Genomic DNA, 14,690 nt, shown 5'->3' on the forward strand with positions numbered 1-14,690 from the left:
CTCTCTTGGCGCGTGGCCAATTGTGGAGCTCGAGCTCGTTCGCTCGCGATCAGTGAGAATGGTTCGGAAGCTCGCGAGCTGGGGGGATGGCGTGTGTAGGAGCAGCAGCGCAGCAGCGCAGCAGCCCGGTGTGATCCTTCACCAACGACCGAACGAATTAATAAATAAATAAGATTTTCCGGCAACAGAACTCCACTCTGTCCCGCCCCACACAGGCTCGCACTTTGAGATGTTTCCGTAATTATTTACTGGGAGCTTTGTGCCGTTTGATGAGGCGTGACGTCGGGCTGGCTTGGCTCAGTTCCTCTCGGGTCGGCGCAGCGAAACTTCCCGGGTGGTGCCCGCCGAACCGGGCCAGCGAAACGATCTGGGTTGGCGGCTGCAGCACAGGGCTGGGATTTTTTACCTCGGGTATTTACCTCCTTTATTTTACTGTGGCGTTTTCTCTTTTCAAAAAGAAATTATATGCAACTTTAAACAAGTAAAATACAACGAGAGAGGGTGAAGATTGGAAACCCAACTCTTATCAGAACCAAAGGGGTGAACCTGTGGGATAAACGCTAACATCAACCCGGACTTGGGCTGAGGGAAAGTGGTGACAGGTCATCGGATACCTTGGTCACAACCGGTATCAATGTGAATGCTTTGTCACTACGGGATTTCCAAAATACTAACAAGGTTGGAAAGCTGCAACCTGTTTTATTTTTCTCTCACGGCATCATCAATGTGTAATTAAAAGAAAAAGCGTTGCAATGAACCTCTGACGTGTTTGGGCAGAAGGCAGCGGTTGAAGTTGCTGGAAGATTTGCTCGTGGGAACAACGTCTCGTCCCTAGTGCTTGACGGAGGAACACTTGGCGCTTCACAAGATCCCATACGACCTCGATTTTTTTCTCTTCTCGGGAGTGGAAGTCAAGGGTACTCATCATCATCATGCTGCTGCTGCTGTCGTCGTCGTAGGGCGGACGCAGTTTGGCAACATTTTCTCGGGAGGAAAGGTTTTTTTTACCCCCTTTTAAGTTTGAGAAACCATGAATCAAAAGAGTCTTTGGGTCGCATGAAAGAAGCGAATAGACTTTTATATGAATCTATCCTGTAAATAATCATGGCGAAAACTAAAGAGAAATGCGTCTGGAAAGAAACGTGTGGTGATTTTCGTTCAGTGCCCGGAGAGTGCATCGGCAGCAAGAAGGATCGCGACAAGCCCAACACCAAGTGAGTTTAATTTCCGTTCTGGTCACCACCACCCTTCTCCACCCTAGCTCATCTGCTGATTCACTTAAGAAACGGTGTCTCAACAACTTTATATACAGATACAATCGCGTATATAAGTAAATGCTATGGAATAAATGCATGTCACAAAATATCTTAAAATTTGCAACTGCGCTGCAATAAAACATTTTATACTAGTATTTTAAATAAATGCATTTTCCCTTGGCTTTATGATATTTTTTCATTAACTTTTTGTCGATTATTAATTGGTTACTGTAAATCCTTGACATCGTCTTTTCCAGGCTGGTGGACTCGGAAGTTGGCAGAGGACGATGCGAGGGCTTTAATGTGGCCGATTCTCAGTCTTTACGAAGTGTAAAGAAGGTGGGTCTTGCTTCTGTTTATTTAACCAATTCACCCGGAAAGCGCAGAATAAGTTATCATAGAGATAGGCTGATAAAACATCCAAGGTCGGAGTGACTGAAGATGGTTGTGAAAGAGAGGCTTTTCATTGAAACAGTGACTAAGTATTTGAGCGTTTGACTTGATCAAGGTAATGGCATGGTTTTCCTGGCTCCTTGTCTACTTAAACGGGCATAATCTTAATTTCGCGATGCAATAGTAACGCACAGATTTACAGAGGTTTGGCCAGATTTCTTACAGATATGTTGTTAATGTCGTGCAGTAAAGCAATGTATATGTACCTTAACAGTTCCGTAGCACGTAATGTGACATTTTCAATGTTTATGGTGAATTATTTCAGGTGTTAGCTCGCTATTACGAGGTATACCGATATTTACAGCGTTTTGCGTTTGTAACGCACCTTCATGTGAAAATAACACGTCCAAAGATGTTTCATAGAAAGATACGAAGACATAAAGAGGCAGACACGTTTAGGGGCGAGAATTACCAAACGCGTTAACATAGAGCATGAGAACAGGCCTTTCGGCCACATTATCTGTGCCGAACATCATGACAGGACCATCTCTGGTATATCTGCGCCTTGATAGCTGGTTACTGTCAGTGAAGTGGCAGAGTAAAAAGAACAAAAGTCTTACCTGGCCCTCAACAGCATTAATGTTCATGGAGTCCAAGTCCATAGCTCCCTGAAAGTAGCAACACAAGTAATTAGAGTAATAAAGAAGGCATATGGTATGTTGTCTTTATAGTTTGGGGCATATAGGAGTCAGGATGTCATGATGCAGCTTTATAGGAAATCGATTAGGCCACATTTGAAATATTGCATGAAGTTCTAGTCGCCCCCTTACAGGAAAGATGTGGAAGTTTTGGAAAAGGCACGGAGGAGCTTTACTGGAATGTTGCCTGGAATAGCTGCAGCGAGAGCTTGGTCAGACTTGGATTGTTTCTATGGAATGCTGGAGATGCGGGGAGACCTGAAAGATGCATAGACAATTATGAGAGGCATAGGTAGGGTATACAGTCAGAACGTTTTTCCCAGGATGGAAAAATCAAATACTAGAGGCCATCGCTTTAAGGTGAGATGGCATGTTAAAAGGAGATGTGCGGGGCAATTCTCTTTACACTGAGTGCCTGGATGCGATAGTGGCATTCAAGAAGCTTTTAGATAGGCATATGGATATGGAGGAATATGGATTATGCGTTGGTAAATCAGAGATGGTCATCATATTCAGCACAGATGATGTGGGTGAAGGTCCTATTGCTGTGCTGGACTGTTCTATGTTAAGGCAGGAGGTTTCTGTGGGAGTAGTTAGTGGCATTATGGAGGGAACTAAACACAAACATAACGTTTACTTTTTTTTAGATCATGATGAACAAGAGGCTATGCTACTCAGCAACAAAATACTATAGAAACAAATTCTTAAAGGATTGGAAGGGCTAGATGCAAGAAAAATGTTCCCAATGTTGGGGGAGTCCAGAACCAGGCGTCACAGTTTAATTATAAGGGGTATGCCACTTGGGACTTGGATGAGGAAAACCCTTTTCACCCAGAGAGTTGTGAATCTGTGGAATTCTCTGCCACAGAAGACAATGCAGGTCAATTCACTGGAGATTTTCAAGAGAGTTATATATAGCTCTTAGGGCTAACGGAATCAAGGGATATGGAGAAAAAGCAGGAATGGGGTACTGATTCTGGATGATCAGCCATGATCATATTGCTGGCTCGAAGGGCTGCTCCTGCACCTATTTTCAGTGTTTCTATAGATAGACACAAAATACTAGAGTACCTCAGTGGGTCAGGCAGCATATCTGATGATCCAGTAAATGGATAGGTGATGTTTTAGATCAGGACACTTCCACAAACTTACATTTTGGGTCGGGTCCCTTCAGACTCTTCTTTTGTTATAACAAAAGACTGTAGTTTAGTCCAAAAATAAAAATGCTATATGAGCGAAAGCTTGTTGAGTGGTGCCATAACAATCTCTCTTGACTTAATTTGTAAGTTCCAATAACTGAAGTACTGAAGTATGAGTAAAATGGGTTGCCATGGAGGTGTTATTAGCAGGTCTTTGTGAAAGAAAGGATATGAGGTTGGCAGCTCTCCTCAGGGTCAGCAAGGACATAATAACTGAAAAAAAGCAGCCACAATCTGAGGTAAAGTTGGGGGAAAATGATCGAGTCATTGACATCTGTATGGAGTCAGTGAAAAATGTCAAAAAAAGATGGCATTCATCTCTTTTACTTAGTAAAAGAAAAACCTAGTTCATTGAAAACAATGTTGGATGATCAGTTTGGCTCTGCAGAGAAAATAGAGGGATTGAGATAGGTTGACAATCATGATGAAAGGTGGAAGAACAGTGCATGAGGCCAACATTAGAAGCAAGAAAAAAAGTTGGATATTCATTTTTGCGCAGGAATCATTGCTGTGACCTAGGTTGTTTCTGATTATATGCAAATAATTTGGATGAAAATATAGGTAGGTTAATGAGTACATTTGCACACAAAAATGGATAGTGAGGAAGGTTGTTAATGGATACTGTAGGATATAGATCTTTTGGAAAATGCAAGATACGGTTTAATCGGGACAATTATGGTGGTGTATTTTTGAGAGGTCAAATGTAACTGGGTAGTGTACAATAAATGACAGATCCTTAACAAATGCAATAGGATTGTCGTAGTGTGTGATTTTGTGCAAAAGGCTTAGATAGGGCAGAAATTGTTAGGTGTATCCAAGAGGGTTTCTTGAAAGTTCATAGGGAGAACGGGGCATACTTGATCTTGTGTTGAAAAACAAGACCAGCCAGGTGACTTGTATTTGGTTTTGGGAATAGTGATCACAACTCTGTACATTTTAAGATTGTCATGAATAAGGACAAGTCTGGGGGAACTGGGAAGAGTACATTGGGAGCAGCTGTGATTGGACAAGTCCAGTAAGCAGAAAGGATAAGGATGGCAAGCTAAAAGACCACTGGATGAGCAGAGAGGTTCTAAATCTGGTCGAAAGGAGAAAGGAAACAGATGTAATGTTTAGGGAAGATGGAGTAAAATAAAACACTCAGGAAAGAACTCAAGCAGGCAATTAGAAGAGCCAAAAGGGCCATGAAATGTTATTGGGGAAAAAATAGAGTGATGAAAATCCCGTTTTTTTAATCATTAATAACAAGAGGATAACTAGGGAGAAGGTAAACCATTGGAGGATAATGAAATAAATTTATACTTGCAGTGAGGATGTAGGCAAGGTACTAACTAAATACTTTGCTTCTGTTTTCTATAAGGTGAAGGACATGGATGATAGTGAGATCAGTGTGGGCTATACTAATATGTTAGGGCAGTTTGAGATAGAAAATGAGGTGGTGCTGGATCTTTAGAAAAGCATTAAGGTGCATAAATCCTCAGGGCTTGATGGAATCTATTCCCAGGTTAAGAAAGATGAGAGAGGAAATTGCAGGAGCCTTGCTGAAGATCTTTGTATTTTCTCTTGCAACAGACGAGGTCTGCAAAATTGGAGAGTAGCCAATATTCAGATTCAGATTCAACTTTAATTGTCATTGTCAGTGTACGGTACAGAGACAACGAAATGCAGTACAATATTGTTTCAGAATGAAGGTGTAAATCATCCAGAGAATCATAGGTCAGTGAGCCTCACATCAGTGGTATGGATGCTATTGGAGAGCATTCTTCAGGTGAGGATTTACTTGCATTTGGAAGATAATAGGATAATTAGGGATGGTCAGCATGGCCTTGTTTATGGCAAGTCACGTCTTATGAATTTGATTGAGCTTTTTGATGAGATGCCGAAGGTGATAAATGAGAGTAGAGCAGGGGATGTTGTCTACATGGATTTTAGTAAGGCATTTGATAAAGTCCCTCATGGGAGGCTCATCCAGATTAAGATGCATGGAATCATGGATAATTTGGTAGTTTGGATTCAGAACTGGTTTACCCATGGAAGATGGAGGATATGGGATGAAGGGTGTTAATCTGGTTGGAGATTTGTGACATGTGATGTTTTACAGGGATCTGTGCTGGGAACTCTGTTTGTGATATATTTAAACAACTTGAATATAAATGTAGATGTATTGATTGGTAAATTTGCAGATGAGACCAAAATTGGTAGAGTGGCAGATAGAGAGGAAAATTTAGTGATATGGCCAAACCACAGGCAAATGGAACAAACTCAGTTCGAAGCTCTAGATAGTTGGGCCAAAGGGCCTGTTTCTGTGTGACTCTTTGACTCTATACAAGGAATTTCTTTAACTGAAATTTGGGATAAGAATGCTATTTTTGAAAACAGTCGTTTTTTTGTAGGGCACCATTTTTTGATCAAATCACTATCTGAATCATGGAGACATGCATCGTCTCATGTTGAAATACTGAATTAGTTAATCTGGCCACAGTGGTTATTGGACATTACACCTTTTCCCCCAATTGATATTTTATGGAGAACAAAAATATTGTCTGCCATCTTGCTGTTCATGTGTAATGAAGACAAAGGTCAATGTTATCAACCACAGAAAAATTCTTCCTGCCAATCAAAGATTGCTCATGAAAGGACATACTGGGTGAGAACAGATTTGGATTGTCAATATTTACTGTCATGGCTCATAAATATTGGAATCTTGGGTATTGTTTTAGGGGACAGCAAGTGCCTATTCATTTGTAACCAAAGAGTGGGTACACATAATTCGCTACTTGTCTCTCCTCCCTCCCTCAAGATAAGTAGCAAACTATAAACTCAATAATTAATTATGGGGTGGAGCAAGATATCTGAAAATTTCTAGTTACAAACTGTTCACTTGACGTTCATTTGTATGATTATTATTCTGAATATGCCATTAACCCATTTTAAAAAATAAATTCTTCATCCTAACTGTAATTTCCCCTTTGCATATGCTGATTGGAACTTGCAATCTCTTTTAAGTTTCCGAATATTATTTATAACTATTTATACTATTTAAACAAATTTCTTGTTACATCGTTTTATTTAATAGTTGGAACAAATTCCCACCTCAACTCCACAGTCTTATATCTCAAACCATATAAAATTAAATATCAATTTATATATATTTTTACTTCAATTTTACTCGACTTTGTGGAATGTGTTCTTTTAGACAAATCGTCTGGGCAGACCTTAAAAAAAAAACTATTATCAATTAACCACAATGAAGAGGTTAGAGCAGTGGTTCCCAACGTGGGGCGTACGCCCCACAGGGGGGCAATTTGATTTTTAAGGGGGGCAATTGAGCGCGACTGAGGAGGTCTGGGTCCAAATTTTTGATTTTTTTTTTTTTGGATTTTCCATCAGGTAAACATATGTAGTTTATGTTTCAGATGTTATTTTGAGTAAATAATTTTTTTAATTAATAATTATATATCACTACATGGGGGGGGGGGGGGGCATCAGGATTTTAGAGGTGATTAGGTGGGGCATGGCTGGGAACCACTGGGTTAGAGGGTCACTGGCGGTGCTGCTTTAACCGGACCTCTGTGCAGAACCATTAAATTGTGTTTTAAACATTATGAATCCTTGATTCTGAGAAATGTGTGCAGCTACGGAAGAAAATCTTTACCAGGCCGATGTGATATTAAAAATCGTGGATGTAAAGGGTTAAATCCAGTTTCATTCCTACCAGATTGGGTGAAACATTTTGCATGCATTCTTCTAATCTAGCAGATATTGTGGTCTAGAAATGTATATTCTGTGTGTTGTGTTAGGATGATAACCACTTGTTTGTGACAAAGTGCATGTGATTTAAATTGTCTGTTCACCACTCGCTGTCAACTTTCTTTGCACACACATGTTCACACTAAAGGCTTACGCGAACAACTGTATGTGAGAGCCAAGCGCAATCTTAAAAGTGAACATTTCGCAAGAAAATACAAATATTTTATATGGTTGATACTAAATGCATTCCCAATTGTTCACCGAATAATGTGACAATTGACGGTACGCTGGGGGGGCTGCATGAGGAGGAAAATTAGCATTTTTAACTTGCGTGGTTGCTTTAGCTCCCACTCACCATGCGCGCCACCATTTATATGGATGTTCCTGCCAATCACATAGATCGTCACGGCCATCATTATTGACGGTATAAACCGTGCTTGGAAATTCTTTGTACTTTATTGATATCTTAAACCCCCCCCTCCCACACACACAAAAATGTGTTCGAGTTATTACTACTGTCCCAGTTTCGTCCTGGACTATCACATTTAGCGGGCAATTCGGCAAAAATACTTTGGGTCCAATTATTGATTCCCGATGAATGCTTCAAAAAATGTATCAATCAAGCCGATAGTCTTTTGCAAAATAGCACCAAAATCAGCAAATCAATCACATGATGATGTGTACTGTATTCTACCGTTTAACAGCAATCGTCTGACAAATCAGTTTGTTGCAATTTAAACCCACAGTGTAGAATTTAATTATCAGTCGCGACAATGTAAATAATTTCGGAAGAAGGTGGATCATTGTTACCAAATTTTCAGCTTTACATGTATTGTACCATCCTTGCTAACAGTCATGTGAGTCGCACAAGGGAGCTTTAGATCTCCTGTGAATCGTACATTTGCAATATTAAACATTTTAAACTTTATATACAATCATTAGAAACATTTTGCTGTATATGGTGTAGTACACCAAATGTCCATTTACACTGTTTTTAAAAAGTGTGATCTTTGAAATACGTGCTTTATAATGTTCTAGATTTCTGAAAGATCTGCACGAACGTGTTTCATGCTGCCGGACAAGTGAAGTTTAGAAAGTATTGCAGAACGTAACTGCGCAGGATTTACTTTTTGTTCCTACATTTGATAGTTTTTATAAATTAATGCTATTCACGCAGGTCTACAAATAAAAACTGTTTCTTGCTATAGGAAGAGTTAAGAGGATGAATTTAGAGGATTCTAAGTTCTGATTTCCAGCTATCATTAACTGCAATCCGGAACATGAAATAAACAGATTGAATTTAAAGGGGCTTTATTTAACTTTGTCACTTGGGTTAATACTTAAACAATTCCGGTGAATATCCTGCAACTGTGCAGTATTATATGGTCGCACCGAACATTTAAGAATAATTGCATTTTAATTAACACAATTAGTTTTTCAGGTTAAAAATAACGTGCTTTAATTTGAACGATGTCAAAATGCTGCGATACTAATTTTCATTATTAGCAATGGATTCTTTAAATATACATTTCTGTTGTTTATTTAATTATGATATGTGCTGATCTATACATTTCGAGTTGATTTTTAAAATTTATTTAAGGAAAAAGACGTTCGTGTATTTACAACGTTAATCGTTCACGTATTTAACTCAGATTGCACAGCTCGAGTTATAGAGCATGGTCGCTGAAAGGGATTGCCGGTCTTATCAAATGAGTATCTTTCCCGGCCGTGTCGCCTGTACCCGCCTGTCGAACACAACCATACATACTCAAAAATGGAGTCGAAAAAGTTTGATATCATATCCTTCATTGCCAGTGATAGCAATGCCTTTCGCCTTGTGGTAATCAGTTGCGGAATGTGGACATAGATCACGCGGGCTGCATCTCTGAGGGCGATTGGGATAAGAGGGAAGCCAGTGTTGTTCAGACTCGCTGAATATTTGCTTGGCTCTGACTGCCTACCCACAGACAATGGCTTCAGCTAATGGCTCCGACTCGGGAGCGGGAAAGCAGTCAGCAACAGCGGCGCGTTTACATATTACACACGTTTGAATTATAGAGTACGATCACGTGCTAATCAGTCTGGATTATATCGTGATCTCTACCATTACGAAGGTTATAGTTAAGAACGTGGTTTTGGGTTTCGGTCATATTTTGCATTCAAAATGCAGCAGCAGCAAAAACAATAGCACCGCCTTGAAAACGTGCGCCCTCCGCATCATTCTGGGGTCGAAAGCAAGTACGATCGCGAACCTGCAGTGGTATTAAACACTTTACATTGTCGCGACTGATTACAAAATGTACGCTAAGATAAATCCACACTGGAACCTTTGGTATTAAATCGACCAAAACAGTTTGTTCTTTTAAGGTGCTATGTGGTCTGTCGATCTTTTTGCTGGATGTGTCTAGATCTTTCAAGCATACCACACAGTGGCAAATACGCAGCGTTTGTTAGTCACGTATGCTCCAAGGTGTGGGCTGTGGATTCTTATTTCCACGAAAGACCCAAACATAAGCTATTTTAATCGATAGTCGGTGTCCAATAGGTCTATAGCAATGCAAAGGTCAGAGCCATGCTAATCGAGCATGTTGATTGAACGGAGGATATGCAAGCGTCAGGAATAGAGAAATTAGGATACCAAATTATCTTTGTCTTTCGAAGTTCACTTTGCTGCGCACATCACTTGGATCTCTTAAGAGCACATTTTATCCAAACGTGTATTGGAAACAATGACGAAAGCGAGCGATATAAAGTTTTGGTAGTTGATAGATTATTGTCATATCCGAGCTCCAAGAGCTGCTTCCCTCCCCATCTCATGTGGCCTGTAAAACCGAGGACTGTGAACAGAAAGTTATTTTGGAACCATGTTAAACGCATCACGTACAGACAATGTCCTGCATGTGAGATGATTTTGCTCTTCATGGAATTATGTCAAAGTAAAACGTATTGTGGCTGCTGTGGAAATGAAACAGCCTTCGCAATTGCATCAGCGCTCCCACCCATGTTTACATTATGAAGAACGCGGTTATAAAAGTTAATGCTTAATTTTAGAAAGACAAAATAAGCATCTTGCATCCATCTCTTTTTGTTAGGCACAACAATATAGAAGTATCTATTTTTATTTTTTAACTTTGCTGCAGCCGACGACACGCGGACACATACTTCTAGCGACGCTGCTGCGCTAAACTCATTGGAATATTTTCTGGGAACATTTTCGCGTTGGGAGACTACAATAGGTGCAGGAATAGGCCATTCGGCCCTTCGAGCCAGTACTGCCATTCACTGTGATCATGGCTGATCATCCACATTCAGTACCTCGTTCCTGCCTTCTCACCATATCTCCTGACTCCGCTATTTTTAAGAGCTATCTAACTCTTGAAAGCATCCAGATAATTGGCTTCCACTGCCTTCTGAGGCAGAGAATTCCACAGATTCACAACTCTATGGGTAAAAAAGGTTTGTCCTCATCTCCGTTCTAAATGGCCTACCCCTTATTCTTAAACTGTGGCCCCTGGTTCTGGACTCCCCCAACATCAAGAACATGTTTTCTGCCTCTAGCACGTCCAATCCCTTAATAATCATATGTTATAATAAGATCCCCTCATTCTTCTAAATTCCAGAGTATTTCCAACCCAGCTGCTCCATTCTATTAACATATGACAGTCCTGTCACCCCGGGAATTAACAGTGAACCTACGCTGCAACGCCCTCAATAGCAAGAATGTCCTTCCTCAAATATGGTGACCACAATTGCACCCTGTACTCCAGGTGAGGTCTCACTAGGGCCCTGTACAACTGCAGAAGGGCCTCTTTGCTCCTATGCTCAACTCCTCTTGTTATGAAGACCAACATGCCATTTGCTTTCTTCACTGCCAGCTGTAGTGCATGCTTACTTTCAGTGAGTGATGAACCAGGACCCCCAGGTCTCTTTGTACTTACCATTTTCCCAACTTGACACCATTCAGACAATAATCTGCCTTCCTGTGTTTGCCACCAAAGTGGATAACCTCACATTTATCCACATTAAACTGCATCTACTATGCATCCACCCACTCACCTAACCTGTCCAAGTCACTCTCCATTCTCATAGTATCCTCCTCACAGTTCACACTGCCACCCAGCTTAGGGTCATCTGCAAATTCGCTGATATTACTTTGAATCCCTTCATCTAAATCATTGATGTATATTGTAAACAGCTGCGGTCCCAGCACCGAGCCTTGCGGTACCCCACTAGCCACTGCCTGCCATTCTGAAAGGGACCCGTTAATCCTTACTCTTTGTTCCCTGCCTGCCAACCAATTTTCTATCCATGTCAGTACCCTATCCCCAATACCATATGCTCTAATTTTGTCCACTAATCTCCTTTGTGGTACTTTATCAAATGCTTTCTGAAAGTCCAGGTACACTACATCCACTGCTCCCTTGTCCATTTTCCTAGTTACATCCTCAAAAAATTCCAGAAGATTAGTCAAGCATGATTTCCCCCTTTGTAAATCCATGCTGACTCGGACCAATCTTGTTACTGCTTTCAAAATGTGCCGCTATTTCATCTTTTATAATTGACTCTAGCATCTTCCCCACCACTGATGTCAGGCTAACGCCTATAATTCCCTGTTTTCTCTCTCCCGCCTTTCTTAAAAAGTGGGATAACATTAGCTACCCTCCAATCCACAGGAACTGATCCTGAATCTATAGAACATTGGGAAATGATCACCAATGCATCCATGATTTCTAGAGTCATTTCCTTAAGTATCCTGGGATGCAGACAATCAGGTCTTGGGGATTTATCAGCCTTCAGTTCCATCAGTTTACGCAACAATATTTCCTGCCTAATGTGAATTTCCTTCAGTTCCTCCATCACCCTAGATCCTCTGGCCACTAGTACATCAGGGAAATTGTTTGTGTCTTCCTTAGTGAAGACGGATCCAAAGTACCTGTTCAACTCATCTGCCATTTCCTTGTTCACCATAATAAATTCACCTGTTTCAGTCTTCAAGGGTCCAACTTTGGTCTTAACTATTTTTTTCCTCTTCACATACCTAAAGAAGCTTTTACTATCCTCCTTTATATTCTTGGCTAACCTACCTTCGTACCTCATCTTTTCTCCCTGTGTTGGCTTTTTAGTTATCTTCCGTTGCTCTTTAAAAGTTACCCAATCCTCTGACTTCTTACTCATCTTTGCTATGTTATACTTCCCTTTTATTTTTTATACTGTCCTTGACTTCCTTTGTCAGCCACGGTCACCCCTTATTCCCCTTGGAATCTTACTTCCTCTTTGGAATGAACTGATCCTGCACCTTCTGTTTTATTCCCAGAAATGCCTGCCATTGTTGTTCCACTGTCATCCCTGCTAGGGTATCTTTCCAGTCAACTTTGGCCAGCTCCTACCTCATGGCTCCATAGTCCCCTTTGTTCAACTGTAATGCTGACACTTCCAATTATCCCTTCTCCCTCTCAAATTGTAGATTAAAACATCATATTATGATCACTAATGGTGCCTTTACTACGATCTATGCTGTGTATTGAAGAATCAAGAGATTAGACATAAACCCGTAATTTTTTGCCTCTAAATAAATCTGTTCAGTATTTGTTGTTACTTTAAAACCCAACAAAAAACAATTGTGTTCAGTTCTGGGCACCATATTATAGGAAAGATATTGTCAAGCTTGAAAAGGTTCAGAAAAGATTTACGAGGATGTTGCTAGGACTAGAGGGTCTGTGCTATAGGGAGAGGTTGAGTAGGCTGGAGCTCCTATTCCTTGGAGCGCAGGAGGATGAGGGGTGATCTTATAGAGGTGTATAAAATCATGAGAGGAAAGAATCGGGTAAATGCACAGAATCTCTTGGGGGAATCGAGGACCAGAGGACATAGGTTCAAGTTGAAGGGGAAAATATTTAATAGGAAAATGAGGGGTAACTTTTTCACACTAAAGGTGGTGGGTGTATGGAACAAGCTGCCAGAGGAGGTAGTTGAGGTTGGGACTATCCCAACGTTAAAGAAACAGTTAGACAGGTACATGGATAGGACAAGTTTGGAGGGATATGGACCAAGCACAGGCAGGTGGGATGAGTGTAGCTGGGACATGTTGGTGGGTGTGGGCAAGTTGGTCCGAAGGGCCTGTTTCCACACTGTATCACTCTATGACTTTAAATTTAAAGATGTTGCAAATAGAAAGCAGAGGGTCTGACAACCAGTCTGAAGAAGGGTCTCGACCCGAAATATCACGGATTTCTTCTCTCCAGAGATGCTGACTGTCCCGCAGTTACTCCAGCATTTTGTGTCTATCATTGGTTTAAACCAGTATCTGCAGTTCCTTCCTACGCAGAGGGTTCTGTAGCGAGAGCAGATGAATTCAAGTTTAAAATGTGGGTGTTTGACCACCATAAATACTGTTCACTTGAAACATTAACTCATCTGTTCTTTTTACTGATGCTGTCTGCTTGGATATATTTATATTAACCAATAGTGTGTCCTTCCCCCCCCCCCTCTTTTTCCTTCCCCCTTCCTCACCTCCCCCTTCCTCCCTTCCTCACCTCCCCCTTTCCCCCCGTCCTTCCCATCTCCCCCCGTCCTTTCCCTCCCCACTTCTTCCCCTTCCACCCTTTCTTCCTCCATCGGGGGGCTGAATGGGCTTTTTCCACACTGTATCTCTAAGGTCTAAAGATGGGATTAAAATATACTCGACCAAGGGAGACCCGTTGGGTCCCGTCCCCTCAATGTACGGTTGCGAGGGGAGAGCGGCCTGCGGCGTCACATACATACTAACCACCACCCCCACACACTAACCATCCCCCTTGATATTATTAATATAGAGAGGGGGGAGAGGAAGAGAGGGAAAGGGGGGAGAGAGAGAGGGGGGAGGGAGGGAGAGAGGGGGGGTGGGAGGAAGAGGATGAAGAATAGGGGGTGGGAGGAAGAGGGTGGAGAATAAGGGGTGGGAGGAAGTGGAGGGGGGGGGAGGAACACGAGGGGGGAGAGGATGAGGGGAGAAGAGTAAGGTGATTTTGGACTTGTAGACACATTGGACCTCAAACTTCTAATTGCAGTCATAATAAACCTTCTAATTCCAGAGTCATGGAAAATCAATGGCCTAGTCATTTCCGCGCCAGGTGAAAAAGAGTTGTGTAGCCCATTCCATTTGCCAGCTCTTGGGTATTTTTGCTGCTCTTTGTTCTTCAACTGTACATTCACGTACTTTTTTAAATGTAATGATCTCTCTCTAAATATACTGTCCATTTGGGTAGTGAGTTCCAGACTCTGCCCATCCTCTGAAAGACAATAGACAATAGGGGCAAGAGTGGAAAATGACATGAATGGAAAATATTTGTTAATCCTACAAATTCTTTAAAATATATTTTACTTGGTTTTTACCACAAAAAAAGAAAATGCATCTT

The 14,690-nt window shown here is 41.2% G+C and overlaps 1 protein-coding gene across 3 annotated transcripts in view; it reads left to right on the plus strand.

Moving 5' to 3' along the window:
* The first annotated feature begins 26 nt into the window (after window positions 1–26).
* bcor (BCL6 corepressor) overlaps window positions 27–14,690 on the plus strand; it is a 262,619-nt gene continuing 247,955 nt past the window's right edge. For all 3 annotated transcript variants that reach the window (XM_033033089.1, XM_033033090.1, XM_033033093.1), the window contains exons 1-2: window positions 27–1,214; window positions 1,514–1,595. In XM_033033089.1, the coding sequence (XP_032888980.1) occupies window positions 1,105–1,214; window positions 1,514–1,595 (192 nt within the window). In that variant the 5' untranslated portion in view covers window positions 27–1,104. The remainder of the gene's footprint in view (window positions 1,215–1,513; window positions 1,596–14,690) is intronic.

The sequence above is a fragment of the Amblyraja radiata genome, chromosome 14, assembly GCF_010909765.2.
Source record: "Amblyraja radiata isolate CabotCenter1 chromosome 14, sAmbRad1.1.pri, whole genome shotgun sequence".
Taxonomy (NCBI): domain Eukaryota; kingdom Metazoa; phylum Chordata; class Chondrichthyes; order Rajiformes; family Rajidae; genus Amblyraja; species Amblyraja radiata.